General features: G+C 47.1%; 1 protein-coding gene across 1 annotated transcript in view; it reads right to left on the bottom strand.

Annotated features, from left to right (window-relative positions):
• The window catches only part of PPP6R2 (protein phosphatase 6 regulatory subunit 2), a 194,663-nt gene that overhangs the window by 21,866 nt on the left and 155,577 nt on the right, over nt 1-17,220 (bottom strand). Inside the window, 6 exon segments of the mRNA XM_030215776.1 lie at nt 3,079-3,279; nt 3,282-3,286; nt 3,516-3,604; nt 11,279-11,443; nt 13,864-14,039; nt 14,999-15,126. Of these exon segments, the coding sequence (XP_030071636.1) occupies nt 3,079-3,279; nt 3,282-3,286; nt 3,516-3,604; nt 11,279-11,443; nt 13,864-14,039; nt 14,999-15,126 (764 nt within the window).

The raw sequence follows: 17,220 nt of genomic DNA, 5'->3' as shown, positions 1-17,220 counted from the left end.
GTAAGTGTGGCTACCTAAATGTTAGGCATTTCAAAACTGGGTTATGCTTGTATTCTATAATGAAACCTTGGTGCTTAGATTCTTTTAGAATAGGTACCTACCCATGAGGCCTCAGAGCACCTATCCCCTAAATAACTGAATTTGGAAAACTCTCAGGTGAGGCAAGCAGTTATGCAAAGATTTGCACCCTTGTTGTTCATTAAAAACACCTGTCCCAGAATGGCAAGTCCTCACATCCGAAACGGCCTAGCCCAGTGGTTCCCAAACCTGGTCCTGGAGGCATCCCAGCCAGTCAGGTTTCAGGATACCCACAAAGAATATTCATGAGATATTTGCATGCACTATTTCCACTGCATGCAAATCTCTCTCATGAATATTCATTGTGGATATCCAAATGCCTGACTGGCTGGGGTGCCTCCAGGATCAGGTTTGGGAACCACTGCTCTAGCCACATGTTGCCTTCAACAAAAAAAGGGGATAAAGAAAAACGCAATGGAGAGAAGCAAAACTCTTCTTATTGGCAATAGACAGTTTCTAGATTTTATAGTATTTATTCATTTTTTTTAAATGAAGATAAACTGAAATGATAAAAACAGAGGCTGTAAAGAGTATGAAATTGGATTTTAAACAAAGCGATTGCTTTGGGAATCCATTTCCGTACAGTACTGAGATGTGAATGCATGGACTGAAATACATGTAGCAGCTCTGCAAATTGTCTCCTCCACAGAGGCTGATATTAAGTGGGCTACCAACACAGTCATGGCTCAAACATCATAAACCTTGAAATGACCCTCTAAAGTCAGGCCTTCATGGGCACAAGTGAAGGAGATGCAGTATACTAGCTAACTAAATGCTTGGCATCAGCAGCCCAAGGCTTACTGAGATCAAAAGAAACAAAAAGCTGGGCAGATTTTCTAAGAGCTCTAGTCTACTTTAAGTAGAAGGCTAAGGTTTATCTGCAATCAAAAATATGTGGGCATGTGGCTTAGGGAAAAGAGTTGGTTTAATGTGGAACTCTGACCACATTAGAAACAATGGATGGGTGAACAGAACTACCTTGAATAATCCAGTCCTGTAGGAGAAGAAACCAGACTTGCCTTGGCCAAAAGGGGGGCTATAAGAATCATAGTTCTCTGACCCTGTTTGAATTTTAAGCGAGTCCTCACCAACAGAGGTATCAGAGGATATGAAAGTAGATGACTCTGCCCTGATCTAGGAGGAAACATCTGAGAATGGTTCACTATGAGTTCCTATCCTAGAGCAAAACCAAGGGACCTTTCTGTTTTGAGGAGACCTGAAGAGATCAACTGCAGCTGACCTTCTCTATCCCGAGTCCAGAGACCACTTTATTGTTGAAGTATGACCTATGAGACAGCCAGTTTAACTTCTAAAAGTTTCCCCAATACTGAAGATAAGAACCTGTCCCTCTGTGTTTTGCTGACATAGTACATGTCTACTTGGTTGCTTGGACTAGAATGATTTTGTTTGCTAATCAAACTCTGAATGCTTTTAGAGAGTTCCACACAGCCCTCACCCCACAGAAAGTTTATCTGATGGTTACTCCAAGGTACAGCAGAGGTCTTGAGTGTGAATGTCCCTCTATAAGGGCTCCCCAGCCCTTCTTGAATGCATCCATGGTTAGGCTTTCCCACTCATTTCCCTTTGACTGACATTGTATTTCTTTGGTTAATTTTTTTCAAAGAGATTATCCCCACTTTTTATATAGAGGAAACAAAGAAGTATTCTATGCTGTGTGATGGACCCTCAAACCCTACGAGAATATTGGGATACATTAAATGTATTACCAAAAATGCTTTATAAAAGAAAGAAAACAAATATCCATATAATTACACAAGTCTCTCCTGCAAATATCCAAAGATCAAATATATACAAAGATGTAAATTATTTATATGCTACTGATGAATAGGCAATAAAACTGATTTGATAATTAATATTACTTGTTTAAGAATATTTAAAAAACAATCATTTTAAGGCTATGGATTACAGCATATTATGAATTTTAATAAATACGCATAAGTTCAATTTAAAAGATTTGTATCCAAACACCCTTTCATATCTATTGTGCCACAAGAACGAGGAATTCAAGAGCAGGTGCTTGAATACAAGACTTGAATTTCAAGAGGAAGGGAAGAGAAACCAGTGGTCAAACATTATATTAAAAAAGGTCACTTCTTTAAGTAGTTGAATTTTTTTTGTGATTTTTTCATTGTTGGACTCAGAGAGGAGGTAATATTGGCCTCTATATTCTATAGAAAATGCCCTTGCAATGACTCCAGCGACCTTTTCTTGGCCACATCCAAGGGTGTTTACTCAATCCTCATCCTTCTTAACCTATCCACTGCACCTCCTTTTCATCTCAGTTCTACAAAACAGCTGTCATTTAGACAATCTTTTATTTATTCATCCTTTTGGGTTTTTTTTTTACAATCTTTTATTTAAATGATGGCTCCCTTGGCTGCAGTCAATACCAACATTAGCTGTTTTAACTTGACCCTGATGCTGTCTTATAAGGTAAGAAAGAGGGAGCAACTGGAATGATGTGAGGGGAAGGAAAGAGAGATTAAAAGTGAGGGTGATGAAAGTGAGATTAGGGTGTGTGAGGGAGGCAAAAGCAACTGAGAGGAGGATGCTTGACCAGAAGGACAGCGAGAAATGGGCAAGTGAGGGAGGTATAAGTGAACAAGAGGAAGCTACATGAGATGGAAGGAATGGTGAGATGGTAAGGAAGTATAAGGGAGTAAGAAAGGCTGCACAGGAATCATTCTTTCCCTTTCATCCCCACTTGTTTGTCTCTCTCCGTTCTCTTAGACCTCATCCCATATCATTCTTCTCTCCATGATTCCCAGGCCCCATGTATCTTCTATTTCATCAAGTCCCACTCCTGTGTCTTTCCTCTGAAACCCTGAATCCAGGCCTCTTTCAATAATGTTTTCACTTTTACTCCCACTCTTGCCCTTTGGTTTCAATTTTCAAGTTTTGTTCTACCCAAGGCTTGTGGATGATAGACATGACTGCATTTCCCAATTTCTCTTATCCCTCTCTTTATTTCTTTCGCACCTGGTAAAAACTGCTTTTTCATTCTTGGCATCCATGGTAAGTTTGATAGTTTCTTGGCCTGCGCCTGTGCTGATTGTTTCTGTAACAATATCAGTTTTCTCTCCTTCTTCCTCACTATCGGAACCACCAGAGGAGCTGCTGTCTGAAGCCACCAGAGGGGCCTTCCGTGCCACGCACACATTCCAAACACAAGGTGAAGTCGTGCTGGCTGTAGAAAGATGGGGAGGGAAGAAATCAGGTGATCAACATTTGAACTACAATGACCAGGCAGGCGTAAGGCACACTGAAAGATTAACACTTTCAGTTAACCTCAAGAGAAGGACATCCATTAGGTAAGGTGTTATTGCTACGTAAAACAGGAACATGGCCAAGAAACGGCCAACAATCTGTTTCTTCTCTGCAATGCTAAAGAGCTAGAAACAGCTATAACAACTTACAGCTCTTCTCATGAATTTGTTTGGAAGGTCCCTCAGAGTCACAGCTTTCTGTATCCACAGGAGAACTGCATCTAGGACCAGACTCTGAGCTGAAAAAAACACAATACATCTGATCACACTCAAAAATATAAACAAGAACATACTGAGTATGTGGATCTATACATGTAAAACACTCCGCAGAACATTTTTAAGAATGCTGAGGCATTTTATTTCTGGGATAATGGAAATTAAGAGCCATACTGATAATACATGCTCATATTACTAGATTTCCCAGTTATTTCTGTTATTTTAATATGTATTGCATCTATTTTTTTTCTATTTTATTATGAATTTTTTCAATGGAAACTATCTAGTTATAGGTGTTCTATACATTTTTAAATAATAAGTACACATGCCATCTTGAATTCTTATTAATCTCTGTGTTAAGGTCAATATAACGCACACACTGTTGGATACGCCACTGATATGTACAATAAGCGAATGCTACATACCTGTAGAAGGTATTCTCCGAGGACAGCAGGCTGATTGTTCTCACTGATGGGTGACGTCCTCGGCAGCCCCTCCAATCGGAATCTTCCTAGCAAAGTCCTTTGCTAGCTCTCGCGCGCCCCGCGCGCACCGCGCATGCGCGGCCGTCTTCCCGCCCGAAACCGGCTCGAGCCGGCCAGTCCAGTATGTAGCAAGACAATACACTCAAGGGAAGACACAACTCCAAAGGGGAGGCGGGCGGGTTTGTGAGAACAATCAGCCTGCTGTCCTCGGAGAATACCTTCTACAGGTATGTAGCATTCGCTTTCTCCGAGGACAAGCAGGCTGCTTGTTCTCACTGATGGGGTATCCCTAGCCCCCAGGCTCACTCAAAAACAACAACCATGGTCAATTGGGCCTCGCAACGGCGAGGACATAACTGAGATTGACCTAAAAATTTACCAACTAACTGAGAGTGCAGCCTGGAACAGAACAAACAGGGCCCTCGGGGGGTGGAGTGGATCCTAAAGCCCAAACAGGTTCTGAAGAACTGACTGCCCGAACCGACTGTCGCGTCGGGTATCCTGCTGCAGGCAGTAATGAGATGTGAATGTGTGGACAGATGACCACGTCGCAGCTTTGCAAATTTCTTCAATGGAGGCTGACTTCAAGTGGGCTACCGACGCAGCCATGGCTCTAACATTATGAGCCGTGACATGACCCTCAAGAGCCAGCCCCGCCTGGGCGTAAGTGAAGGAAATGCAATCTGCTAGCCAATTGGATATGGTGCGTTTCCCTACAGCCACTCCCCTCCTATTGGGATCAAAAGAAACAACAATTGGGCGGACTGTCTGTGGGGCTGTGTCCGCTCCAGGTAGAAGGCCAATGCTCTCTTGCAGTCCAATGTGTGCAGCTGACGGTTCAGCAGGGCAGGAATGAGGACGGGGAAAGAATGTTGGCAAGACAATTGACTGGTTCAGATGGAACTCCGACACGACCTTTGGCAAGAACTTAGGGTGAGTGCGGAGGACTACTCTGTTATGATGAAATTTGGTGTAAGGAGCCTGGGCTACCAGGGCCTGAAGCTCACGACCCTACGAGCTGAAGTAACTGCCACCAAGAAAATGACCTTCCAGGTCAAGTACTTCAGATGGCAGGAATTCAGTGGCTCAAAAGGAGGTTTCATCAGCTGGGTGAGAACGACATTGAGATCCCATGACACTGTAGGAGGTTTTGATAGGGGCTTTGACAAAAGCAAACCTCTCATGAAGCGAACAACTAAAGGCTGTCCTGAGATCGGCTTACCTTCCACAAGGTAATGGTATGCACTGATTGCGCTAAGATGAACTCTTACAGAGTTGGTCTTGAGACCAGACTCAGACAAGTGCAGAAGGTATTCAAGCAGGGTCTGTGTAGGACAAGAGCGAGGAGCTAGGGCCTTGCTGTCACACCAGACGGCAAACCTCCTCCACAGAAAGAAGTAACTCCTCTTGGTGGAATCTTTCCTGGAAGCAAGCAAGACGCGGGAGACACCCTCTGACAGACCCAAAGAGGCAAAGTCTACGCTCTCAACATCCAGGCCGTGAGAGCCAGGGACCGGAGGCTGGGATGCAGAAGAGCCCCTTCGTTCTGCGTGATGAGGGTCGGGAAATACTCCAATCTCCACGGTTCTTCGGAGGATAACTCCAGAAGAAGAGGGAACCAGATCTGACGCGGCCAAAAAGGAGCAATCAGAATCATGGTGCCTCGGTCTTGTTTGAGTTTCAACAAAGTCTTCCCCACCAGAGGAATGGGAGGATAAGCATACAGCAGGCCTTCCCCCCAATCCAGGAGGAAGGCATCCGATGCCAGTCTGCCGTTGGCCTGAAGCCTGGAACAGAACTGAGGGACTTTGTGGTTCACTCGAGATGCGAAGAGATCCACAAGGGGGTGCCCCACGCTTGGAAGATCTGGCGCACCACTCGGGAGTTGAGCGACCACTCGTGAGGTTGCATAATCCTGCTCAACCTGTCGGCCAGACTGTTGTTTACCGCCTGCCAGATATGTGGCTTGGAGCACCATGCCTTGACGGCGAGCCCAGAGCCACATGCTGACGGCTTCCTGACACAGGGGGCGAGATCCCGGTGCCCCCCTGCTTGTTGACATAGTACATGGCAACCTGGTTGTCTGTCTGAATTTGGATAATTTGGTGGGACAGCCGATCTCTGAAAGCCTTCAGAGCGTTCCAGATCGCTCGCAACTCCAGGAGATGATCTGTAGACCGCATTCCTGGAGGGACCAGCTTCCTTGGGTGTGAAGCCCATCGCCATGAGCTCCCCATCCCAGGAGAGACGCATCCGTTGTCAGCACTTTTTGTGGCTGAGGAACTTGGAAAGGACGTCCCAGAGTCAAATTGGACCAGATTGTCCAACAATACAGGGATTCGAGAAAACTCGTGGACAGGTGGATCACGTCTTCTAGACCCCCAGCAGCCTGAAACCACTGGGAGGCTAGGGTCCATTGAGCAAGATCTCATGTGAAGACGGGCCATGGGAGTCACATGGACCTGTGGAGGCCATGTGGCCCAGCAATCTCAACATCTGCCGAGCTGTGATCTGCTGGGACGCTCGCACCCGCGAGACGAGGGACAACAAGTTGTTGGCCCTCGCCTCTGGGAGATAGGCGCGAGCCGTCCGAGAATCCAGCAGAGCTTCCTATGAATTCGAGCTCTGCACTGGGAGAAGATGGGACTTTGGATAATTTATCACAAACCCCAGTAGCTCCAGGAGGCGAATAGTCATCTGCATGGACTGCAGGCTCCTGCCTCGGATGTGGTTCTTCACCAGCCAATCGTCGAGATATGGGAACACATGCACCCCCAGCCTGCGAAGTGCCGCTGCTACCACAGCTAGGCACTTTGTGAACACCCTGGGCGCAGAGGCGAGCCCAAAGGGTAGCACACAGTACTGGAAGTGGCGTGTGCCCAACTGAAATCGCAGATACTGCCTGTGAGCTGGCAGTATCGGGATGTGTGTGTAGGCATCCTTCAAGTCCAGAGAGCATAGCCAATCGTTTTGCTGAATCATGGGGAGAAGGGTGCCCAGGGAAAGCATCCTGAACTTTTCTTTTACGAGATATTTGTTCAGGGCCCTTAGGTCTAGGATGGGACGCATCCCCCCTGTTTTCTTTTCCACAAGGAAGTACCTGGAATAGAATCCCAGCCCTTCTTGCCCGGATGGCACGGGCTCGACCGCATTGGCGCTGAGAAGGGCGGAGAGTTCCTCTGCAAGTACCTGCTTGTGCTGGAAGCTGTAAGGACTGAGCTCCCGGTGGACAATTTGGAGGTTTGGAGGCCAAATTGAGGGGTATCCTTGCCGGACTATTTGCAGAACCCACTGATCGGAGGTTATGAGAGGCCACCTTTGGTGAAAAGCTTTCAACCTCCCTCCGACTGGCAGGTCGCCCGACACTGACACTTGGATGTCGGCTATGCTCTGCTGGAGCCAGTCAAAAGCTCGCCCCTTGCTTTTGCTGGGGAGCCGCGGGGCCTTGCTGAGGCGCACGCTGCTGACGAGAGCGAGCGCGCTGGGGCTTAGGCCTGGGCCGCAGGCTGTCGGGAAGGAGGATTGTACCTACGCTTACCAGAAGTATAGGGAACAGTCTTCCTTCCCCCCGAAAAATCGTCTACCTGTAGAGGTAGAAGCTGAAGGCTGCCGGCGGGAGAACTTGTCGAATGCGGTGTCCCGCTGTGGAGAGACTCTACCACCTGCTCGACTTTCTCTCCAAAATGTTGTCCGCACGGCAAGGCGAGTCCGCAATCCGCTGCTGGATTCTATTCTCCAGGTCGGCGGCACGCAGCCATGAGAGCCTGCGCATCACCACACCTTGAGCAGTGGCCCTGGACGCAACATCAAAAGTGTCATAAACTCCTCTGGCCAGGAATTTTCTGCACGCCTTCAGCTGCCTGACCACCTCTTGAAAAGGCTTGGCTTGCTCAGGGGGAAGAGCATCAACCAAGCCCGCCAACTGTCGCACATTATTCCGCATGTGTATGCTCGTGTAGAGCTGGTAAGACTGAATTTTGGCCACGAGCATAGAGGAATGGTAGGCCTTCCTCCCAAAGGAGTCTAAGGTTCTAGAGTCTTTGCCCGGGGGCGCCGAAGCATGCTCCCTAGAACTCTTAGCCTTCTTTAGGGCCAGATCCACAACTCCAGAGTCATGAGGCAACTGAGTGCACATCAGCTCTGGGTCCCCATGGATCCGGTACTGGGACTCGATCTTCTTGGGGATGTGGGGATTAGTTAAAGGCTTGGTCCAGTTCGCCAGCAATGTCTTTTTGAGGACATGGTGCAGGGGAACAGTGGACGCTTCCTTAGGTGGAGAAGGATAGTCCAGGAGCTCAAACATTTCAGCCCTGGGCTCGTCCTCCACAACCACCGGGAAGGGGATGGCCGTAGACATCTCCCGGACAAAGGAAGCAAAAGACAGACTCTCGGGAGGAGAAAGCTGTCTTTCAGGAGAGGGAGTGGGATCAGAAGGTAGACCCTCAGACTCCTCGTCAGAGAAATATCTGGGGTCTTCCTCTTCCTCCCACGAGGCCTCACCCTCGGTGTCAGACACAAGTTCACGGACCTGCGTCTGCAACCGTGCCCGGCTCGACTCCGTGGAGCCACGTCCACGATGGGGGCGTCGAGAGGTAGACTCCCTCGCCCGCATCGGCGATGCTCCCTCCGCCGACGTAGTCGGGGAGCCCTCCTGGGAGGTGGCCGCAGTCGGCACCGCAACGCGGTACCGACGTCGGGGACCTCACCCCGGGCGATGGGCCAGCCGGCGCCACGCTCGACGGTACCGGAGGCGCAAGCACCGCCGGTACCGGAGGGGTAGGGCGCAACAGCTCTCCCAGAATCTCTGGGAGAACGGCCCGGAGGCTCTCGTCAGAGCGGCTGCAGAGAAAGGCATGGAGGTCGATGCAGGCGTCGACGTCAGAACCTGTTCCGGGCGTGGAGGCTGTTCCGGGCTGTCCAGAGTGGAGCGCATCGACACCTCCTGAACAGAGGGTGAGCGGTCCTCTCGGTGCCGATGCCTGCTGGGTGCCGACTCCCTCGGCGACCCAGAGCTCTCGGTGCCGACGCGGGGAGGGGACCGGTGTCGATGCTTCTTCGACTTCTTCCGAAGCATGTCACCGGAGCTCCCCGGCACCGACGAGGAGGACGTAGAATCCAGCCGTCGCTTCCTCGGGGCCGAGGCCGAAGGAGGTCGGTCTCGGGGGGGCTGTACCGCAGGAGCCCTCAGGGTAGGAGGAGACCCACCCGAGGGCTCACCGCCACCAGCAGGGGAATGGACAGCCCTCACCTGCACTCCACTAGATGCACCACCGTACGACGACATCAGGAGACGAGGTCCCGGTACCACCGACGTCGATGCAGCTATCCGATGTCTCGGCGCCGATGCAGAGGGCCGATGCCTCGATGCACTCGATGCACTGGCAGCCAAGGAAGAAGGTCTGGACGCTGATGACGTCGATGCACACGATGACCCCGGTGCCGATGCCGACGAAGAGCCCGAGAACAAACGTTCCACTGGGCCAATCTCGCTACTTGAGTCCGCCTTTGTAAGAGGGAACACAGACTACAGTTCTGGGGACGGTGCTCGGCCCCCAGACACTGAAGACACGAAGAGTGCCTATCAGTGAGCGAGATTACCCGGGCGCACTGGGTGCACTTCTTGAAGCCGCTGGAAGGCTTCGATGTCATGGGCGGAAAAATCACGCCGGCGAAGTCAAAATCCGAAATGACGAATTTGGAGCACCAAAACTTTAAGGGAGAAAAATCTCGACCGAGGCCGAAAAGAGGCCTACCCCGACAACGAAAGAAAACTTACCGGGGCAAAAACTGGAAATACGGGAAGGGGCAAACGAAACCCAAGGGGTTTCCGGAGCACTTTCCGAACGAAAAGAAACTTTTCCGAAGAAAAAACACGTCGATTAAATAACGGACGCGCGAGGTCGACTCTCCGGGGCTCAACACGGCAAAAAACACAGCCGTACCGAGTGCGGACGAAAGAAGACTGGCCGGCTCGAGCCGGTTCGGGCGGGAAGACGGCCGCGCATGCGCGGTGCGCGCGGGCGCGCGAGAGCTAGCAAAGGACTTTGCTAGGAAGATTCCGATTGGAGGGGCTGCCGAGGACGTCACCCATCAGTGAGAACAAGCAGCCTGCTTGTCCTCGGAGAAAGGTTAATACGTGTACATACTACTGGAATGTCCCAGATTAATATATGCACAGACTATTAAATTCCACATTAATGTATGTATCAAAATTAATTAGTATAAGCACACCCTTAAAAAAATTAAATTCATGGAAAGTATATACAAATATTAGTGCATATTCTAAACCATCCCCAAGTAATAGTAACCTACACCAATTTAATAAAATGCTATCCCCTCAAAGACATATCCCTCAATCAGATCTCACATGACATAGGGCAGACTTTATAACCAACGTAAGGGATAACTTATGTCCGTAACAGAAGTACAGCTTAAAGCCTTGGTGCGTTTCAATGTCATTCTCTACAAAAAAAACAGTAACATGGGTTATTGGGCAAGCTCTACAGCGAGCTCCTGTTTCACCGTTGCTTCTTCAGGAGCTGTGCTCTTAGTTTCCGTAAGTACCCTATAAAAAGTTTACAACAGAATAATCTTACTAGAAAGGAAGGAGAGATATGAAGGTCAACGGAGTAGCTTTAGTTCTTCCACTCTTACCTTGTGTTATACCCCACAGATTTCTCAGAGTAATACTGTTGCCAAGATGGCGCTCCATTTTTATAGGGTACTTACGGAAACTAAGGGCACAGCTCCTGAAGAAGCAACGGTGAAACAGGAGCTTGCTGTAGAGCTTGCCCATAGCCTATGTTACTGAATAAGATAAGTACCCCGGATTATGTATTTTGAACTTGATAAAAGAGTATTTACAACATAATCGATGGAAAAATATATATAAAGAAAATATTAGAAAATAAAAATAAAAAATTCAGAGGCTTTTTGACTTGCGAAGAAGCCCCCCCAGAAATTCGCACTATAGAAACGGATGTTCAGGGTGTGAATTCTGGATAGTGAACCTTCACAGCGATAACATCGAAAGTGAAGGCGGAGCTCTGAAGTCTTTTCCTCTGTAATTACAATGCAGTAGAATTGCAGTAAGGAGGGCTTAGCTTGCTTTTCTAGCTTGCTGAATTGTATTCTTTAGAAAGCTCCAAGTGATTATTGATATAATATAACTGTACAAGAAGCTTAGAAGCCATCTCATCTGCTTTCATTTACCAACAAACGGTTGGAAGTCTGTAAATTTGGCCCATCCTTTTTCTGCTGGTGTTGATGTCTCTGGAGCTGTGGCGTCCCACACACTTGAACCAACATCCATGGCTATGCAGGGAACTGGCGGCTTTAAATTCACTGTTTCATCAAACACAGCTGTCCAGCCAGCATCTGGAGAGAGGAAAAGATCACTTAGTGATAAACAGAGGACAGTGATGCACCAGAGAAGGGGAGCTCCAGGGTAGTGCTATTATTATGGATGCTTTGCTTCTATGAACTTTACACCTTATCATTAAATGTACATCAATCATTACATTCAGTGTGAGGCGGTAGCAAAGAAAGGGAAAGGGGACTTGATATACCGACTTTCTGAGGTTTTTGCAACTACATTCAAAGCGGATTACATATATTCAAGTACTTATTTTGTACCAGGGGCAATGGAGGGTTAAGTGACTTGCACAGAGTCACAAGGAGCTGCAGTGGGAATCGAACTCAGTTCCCCAGGATCAAAGTCCACTGCACTAACCACTAAGCTACCCCTCCACTAATAGAATGTTAGGTATTATTAGGAAAGGAATGGAATGAAAAAACAAAAACGAGGATGTTATAATGCCTTTGTATCGTTCCATGGTGCAACCACACCTTGAATACTATGTGCAATTCTGGTTGCCGCATCTCAAAAAAGATATAGTGGAATTAGAAAAGGTACAAAAAAGGACAACGAAAATGATAAAGGGGATGGGATAACTTCCCTATGAGGAAAGGCTGAAATGGCTTGGGCTCTTCAGCTTGGAGAAAAGACGGCTGAGGGGAGATATGATAGAGGTATATATAAAATACTGAGTGGAGTGGAACGGGTAGATGTGAATTGCTTGTTTACTCTTTCCAAAAATACTAGGGGGCACGCAATGAAGCTACAAAGTAGTAAATCTCTCTAGTCTGTCCCCTTCTCCTTTACTGCTAATTCCAGACTCCGTTCCTTTATGTCGCTGCACCTCACGCCTGGAATAGACTTCCCAAGCCTGTACATCTAGCCCCGTCTTTGGCAGTTTCAAATAAAGGCTAACAGCCCACCTCTTTAACGCTGCTTTTGATTCCTAACCACTACTCACTTGCCCTGTACCCTTTTATCCCCACCTCTTTAATTCCCTTACCTCTTAGTTGTTCTGTCTGTTTGCCTGACCTATTTAGACTGTGAGCTCTTCGAGCAGGGACTGTCTTTTCATGTATGGTGTACAGCGCTGCGTATGCTTTGTAGCGTTATAGAAGTGATAAGTAGTAGTAGTAGTAAATTTAAAACGAACCGGAGAAACTATTTCTTCACTCAACGTGTAATTAAACTCTGGAATTTGTTGCCAGAGAATGTGCTTAGTTAGCTTAGCGGAGTTTAAAAAAAGGTTTGGACAGCTTGGGGAAATCCACTGTGTATTTCTGGGATAAGAAGCATAAAATGTATTGTACTGTTTTGGGATCTTGCCAGGTACTTGTGACCTAATTGGCCACTATTAGAAACAGGATACTAGGCTTGATGGACCTTCAGTCTGTCCCAGTATGGCAACACTTATGTACTTATCCAAAACCAATTCCCCGCCCCCACCCCAGTTTCAGCTGCTTCCCCCACCCCGAACAAAATTGGCCCCCTCACCCGTAGGGACCGTCCCTGGACATACCTTAGAAATCTGGAGGTCTAGTGGCCTTGCCAGGGCAGGAATGATCCCCACTTGCTCCTACCTATGTTGGCTTCCGCAGTCAAAATGACTGCATGATGTCACACAACAGCCTCGCTGAGACTGGTACGGAGGGTTGCGGCAACCATTTGAGACTGGACCCAGCAATAGGCAGGAGCGATCCAAGTTTCTCTGGTCCATGCTGATCTCAAAATGGCTACCACAACCTCTTGCAGCAGTCTCACGAGACTACCACGGGAAGGTCACAGGAGCCATTTTAACTGCAAAGCCGCATGGCCAGGAGCACTGGGGATTCGGTTCCTGCCCTGACAAGGCCACTAGACTATCAGTTTTGTAAGGTTAGGCCCAGGGAGGGCCTACAGTGGTGGGAGGGGCAATTTGGTCACGGAAGGGGTCGAGTAGGGGCCCAATTTTGGTTGGGAAGGGGGGTTGGGAGTTTTGGTTCAGTTGAAAATGCACCAGAAGTTTTGGCTGAAACCAAAACAAGGCCAAATTCAAATTTTGGGTTGGTTTCAGCACTGAAACAGACTCATATGGCCTCTAATTCAGAGGTTGTGCAACAATGTCACTTAATCCTTCTACTTGTTATCCTTTCCAATCTTTTAAGGTGCCTACTCTTCAGAATCAGATTGTATTGAACCAGAAGGTATTTTTATTGATTTCATTTTGTTTGCCATTTGGAGGCAGGCAGTGTATTAAAAAAACAAAACAACAACAACCCTGAAAACACATACTTCAGCACCAGCACAAAAAAAAACCCACACTATAGTCCTCTGTCCCTATCCATGGACAGACCTACCCACTATTATCAGTGCACCCAACAGGGGAACTTGGCTCACTGCCGAGAGTATCATTGTACTCTTCAACCCTTCCCATTCATGGATGTACCAAACATTGGCTTACTTTCAGACTCTGTTTCATTCTGTTCAGACAGGGTGGTACTGGAAGGACTTCCTGCAGGTGGTGTTACTGGTTCTTCCACTTCTTCCTCCTCTTCATCTGACTCCCCACTGCCCTCTTGCTCCCCATTCTCAAGGTCACTCTTGGAGGAGCCCTCAGAGGTCTGAGACACTCCAAACCTGTAGTCAAGAGTAAGAATAAATCGGCGTTGAAATAGCAGGATGGGTGGGGACCGTGGGAAATACTGCTCATTAGCCATCTCTTCTCTACTGAAATCCAAAGAGAAGGACTTAAGAAAGATATTAGTCTCCAAAACTGGTATGTTCAAAGATTCACACTGATATCATGTGACCTGTCATGTGAAACACAGTAAATGACAGCAAAAGGCAGACAAAATAAGAACACAAGAATTTGTTTATTTTTATACAGTCATTTTACAGGCTTATAGCCATCTAACCTACATCTGGAAGTAGCCTGAGAATCCTGCATGAGTCTACCCTTACTACATGAGTCTATCCTTACTACACACGTAAAAAAAACTGTCCTAGGGATGTGAGGAGTGCAATATCTAGAGTATGTTCTAGGAAAGGTCCAAGTTCATCCCCAGGTTGAAAAATTGGAGACGATAACCATGACAGACTTACCACAAAATAACAATGAAATTCTTCATTGGGTTGATTAGTAAAACCATGTGTAGTAGCAATTCTTTGCCACGATAGATGAGTCATATTGAGGACCCTCAGCAAGAAATCACAGATACAAGTGAGGAGCGAGTGCTTGCTAGGAGAAATTTTCGTCAATAATCTGACTATAAATATGAGATTTTTTCACAAATTAAATTAGTTAAGAATGTATCTGATTGGCTGATGTCTCACTCTAACAGGAAGATGTACTTGGCATGTGCTTTTGAAGTTAAGGGGTATGCTTACTAAGGTGCGCATTTCTAACACGCCTTTAAAGTTAAGGCACGTTAAACACTAACGCACCTATACATTTCTATAGCCGTGTTAGCGTTTAACGCGCGTAAACCATTTACACGCGTTAAAAACGCTAACGCATCTATAGCGAACCTTAGTAAACATAGGCGTAAATGAACTGCAGCAATCTGAAGAAGCCCTGGGCTGGGCTTTAGCATTACCTTGTCCTGGATTTGACTTGGGTCGCATAGGTGATCTCCTTCTCTTCCCATATATCTTCCTCATCTTCATTGTCATCAAATGGCTGGATGCGCTCATTGCAACATGCTTCAAACAAGGAAGCATTAGGCTGAAAAAGTTTCCACTGAAATTAGATTCACAGGCTATAGCACTTATCTCAAAGGTGTAGAATTTAAAGTACTTATGACTCCTTAGTGATAATTTTGGCATTATGGCATCTACCTTTGGCTAACAGAACTATACGAGCAACTAACCCCGACACAGGCACTCATAATAACCATAATAACACACCCTAATTGTCAATTAAACAAGATGTACACTGGACTTTCACAATATCTAATTCTTTATTTCCTATCGCTCATACTAATTTTGAAGTTTAATATTCATGATTGTTTCAAACTAAGTTATCCTGATTTTTATTATTATAAGATGAACTTTCCTTCCTGAATACTTACTCCATTCTGTCTCCTCTACCTTAACTATGTATTTCTTTTTTTTTCCCCGGAACTGGTAATCACCATTACGGAAATACGTAAGCCACATTGAGCCTGAAAATAGGTGGGAAAATGTGGGATACAGATGTTGTAAATAAATATATAAGAAGCAGCTAGGAATTGTAGCACCACATGCTACATGTTTGCTGATGGACTTAATATGGCAATCAGTTTATCTGTTATGCCACTTCTTAATTTGTATTGTATTTGATGTGTCTTTTAATGTTTTTATTTTGTGCGTTTGATTTTTACACCGCTCTGGAGAAGGCCGATATATAAACGGTAATAAATGAAATGAAAATGAAATGTTACTCCAGAGCAAGAATACAGAAAAAGAACAAGAGCTATTACTGAAAATTCTTTAATCAGACAACAAAAACCACAGATGTATTAGGAGCATCAATATATATAAATGGCGAGTGTCGTACTCACTCGCAAATGCGCAGTAGAGATCCTCTCTGACCCGCCCCCGCGTCAATACATGATGACGGGGGCGGAACAGAGAGGGTCTCTACTGTGCATTTGCGAGGGACACCACTGTCGCTAACGCTCCCCCCACCCGGAGTCGTCGCCGCCGCCGCCACCCTCCTTCCACCTGGTCGGGCCCTCGCTCCGCTATTGAAACAGCGAGGGCACGCAGCACACAGCTCTGCTGAGCTGCCGTCAGCCTCCTTCTTCGTCTCTGCCTGTGTCCCACCCTCGACGACATTACGTCACATGAGGGCAGGACACAGCAGGCAGAGAAGGAGGAGGAAGGCCACGGCAGCTTAGCAGAGCTGTGTGCTGCATGCCCTCGCTGTTTCAATAGCAGAGCGAGGGCCCACCGGGTGGAAGGTGGGGTGCGACGGCTCGGGGGGCAACTCGGAGGGGGAGCGGCAGCGGCCAACTCGGCGGCGGGGTGGGGGGCCTTTCAACCCTCCCTTCCTATACTAGCCCATTTTTACGGGCTGAACGGCTAGTATATTCATATTTCACAGGAGCTTTGGCATGAGCCACAGCTCAGGGTCCGATTTCAGAATTCAGTCTACAAGCATCCAGGCTGCTACCATAGTCAATTTTTTCATCCTGTCCTCTAGACTAAACAGTAACTGCCTTAGACATAATCAGAGCTGAAATTAGATCAACAGACGCAATTCTTAACTGCAATTGCCTCCTCCCCTGCCTGTCTCACTATGGAGTTTGAACCAAAGTGTGGGGCACCGGGTGCTATAAGACTATAGGCCCCAAGTAATTCAAGTTTCATAATGAAGCTAGCAGAGGAGGATGCAGTCACAGGGAAAAGGCATTGCTCTCCTCCTGCTAATATTAACTGCTGAGAGAAGAAGAGACAGTTATCTTTGCCAGGTATGGACAAGCGAAGAGAGATGGTGTTCAGTGGCAACTGAAGCCTTTAATATGACCAAGTCTAATACTGACACAGGTCCTGCCTGCCTATGGAGTTCACTGTTTTATGTATGTCTGTCATCAGAAGCTGCTTGCAAAGACTTCTTTGGCAAAAGGCTATAAAATGAGGACAGGCCTGAGATGAAGAAAAACTGCTGCAATGAATATTGTTATGGTGGACTTAGGGAGAGAATCCAGTCTAGGCGAATGGAGGGGGAAGAGACAGAATGGGATCCCAGCTGTGTTAAGGAAAGACACCCTTCATGCATGGCCACACACTCAAAAAGCAGTCCTGGTCATAAAAGGAATTAACGTTGCAGTCACTT

This window comes from Microcaecilia unicolor, chromosome 10 (genome assembly GCF_901765095.1).
Source record: "Microcaecilia unicolor chromosome 10, aMicUni1.1, whole genome shotgun sequence".
NCBI classification, from domain to species: domain Eukaryota; kingdom Metazoa; phylum Chordata; class Amphibia; order Gymnophiona; family Siphonopidae; genus Microcaecilia; species Microcaecilia unicolor.
This window is presented reverse-complemented; position numbering and strand designations above follow the sequence as displayed.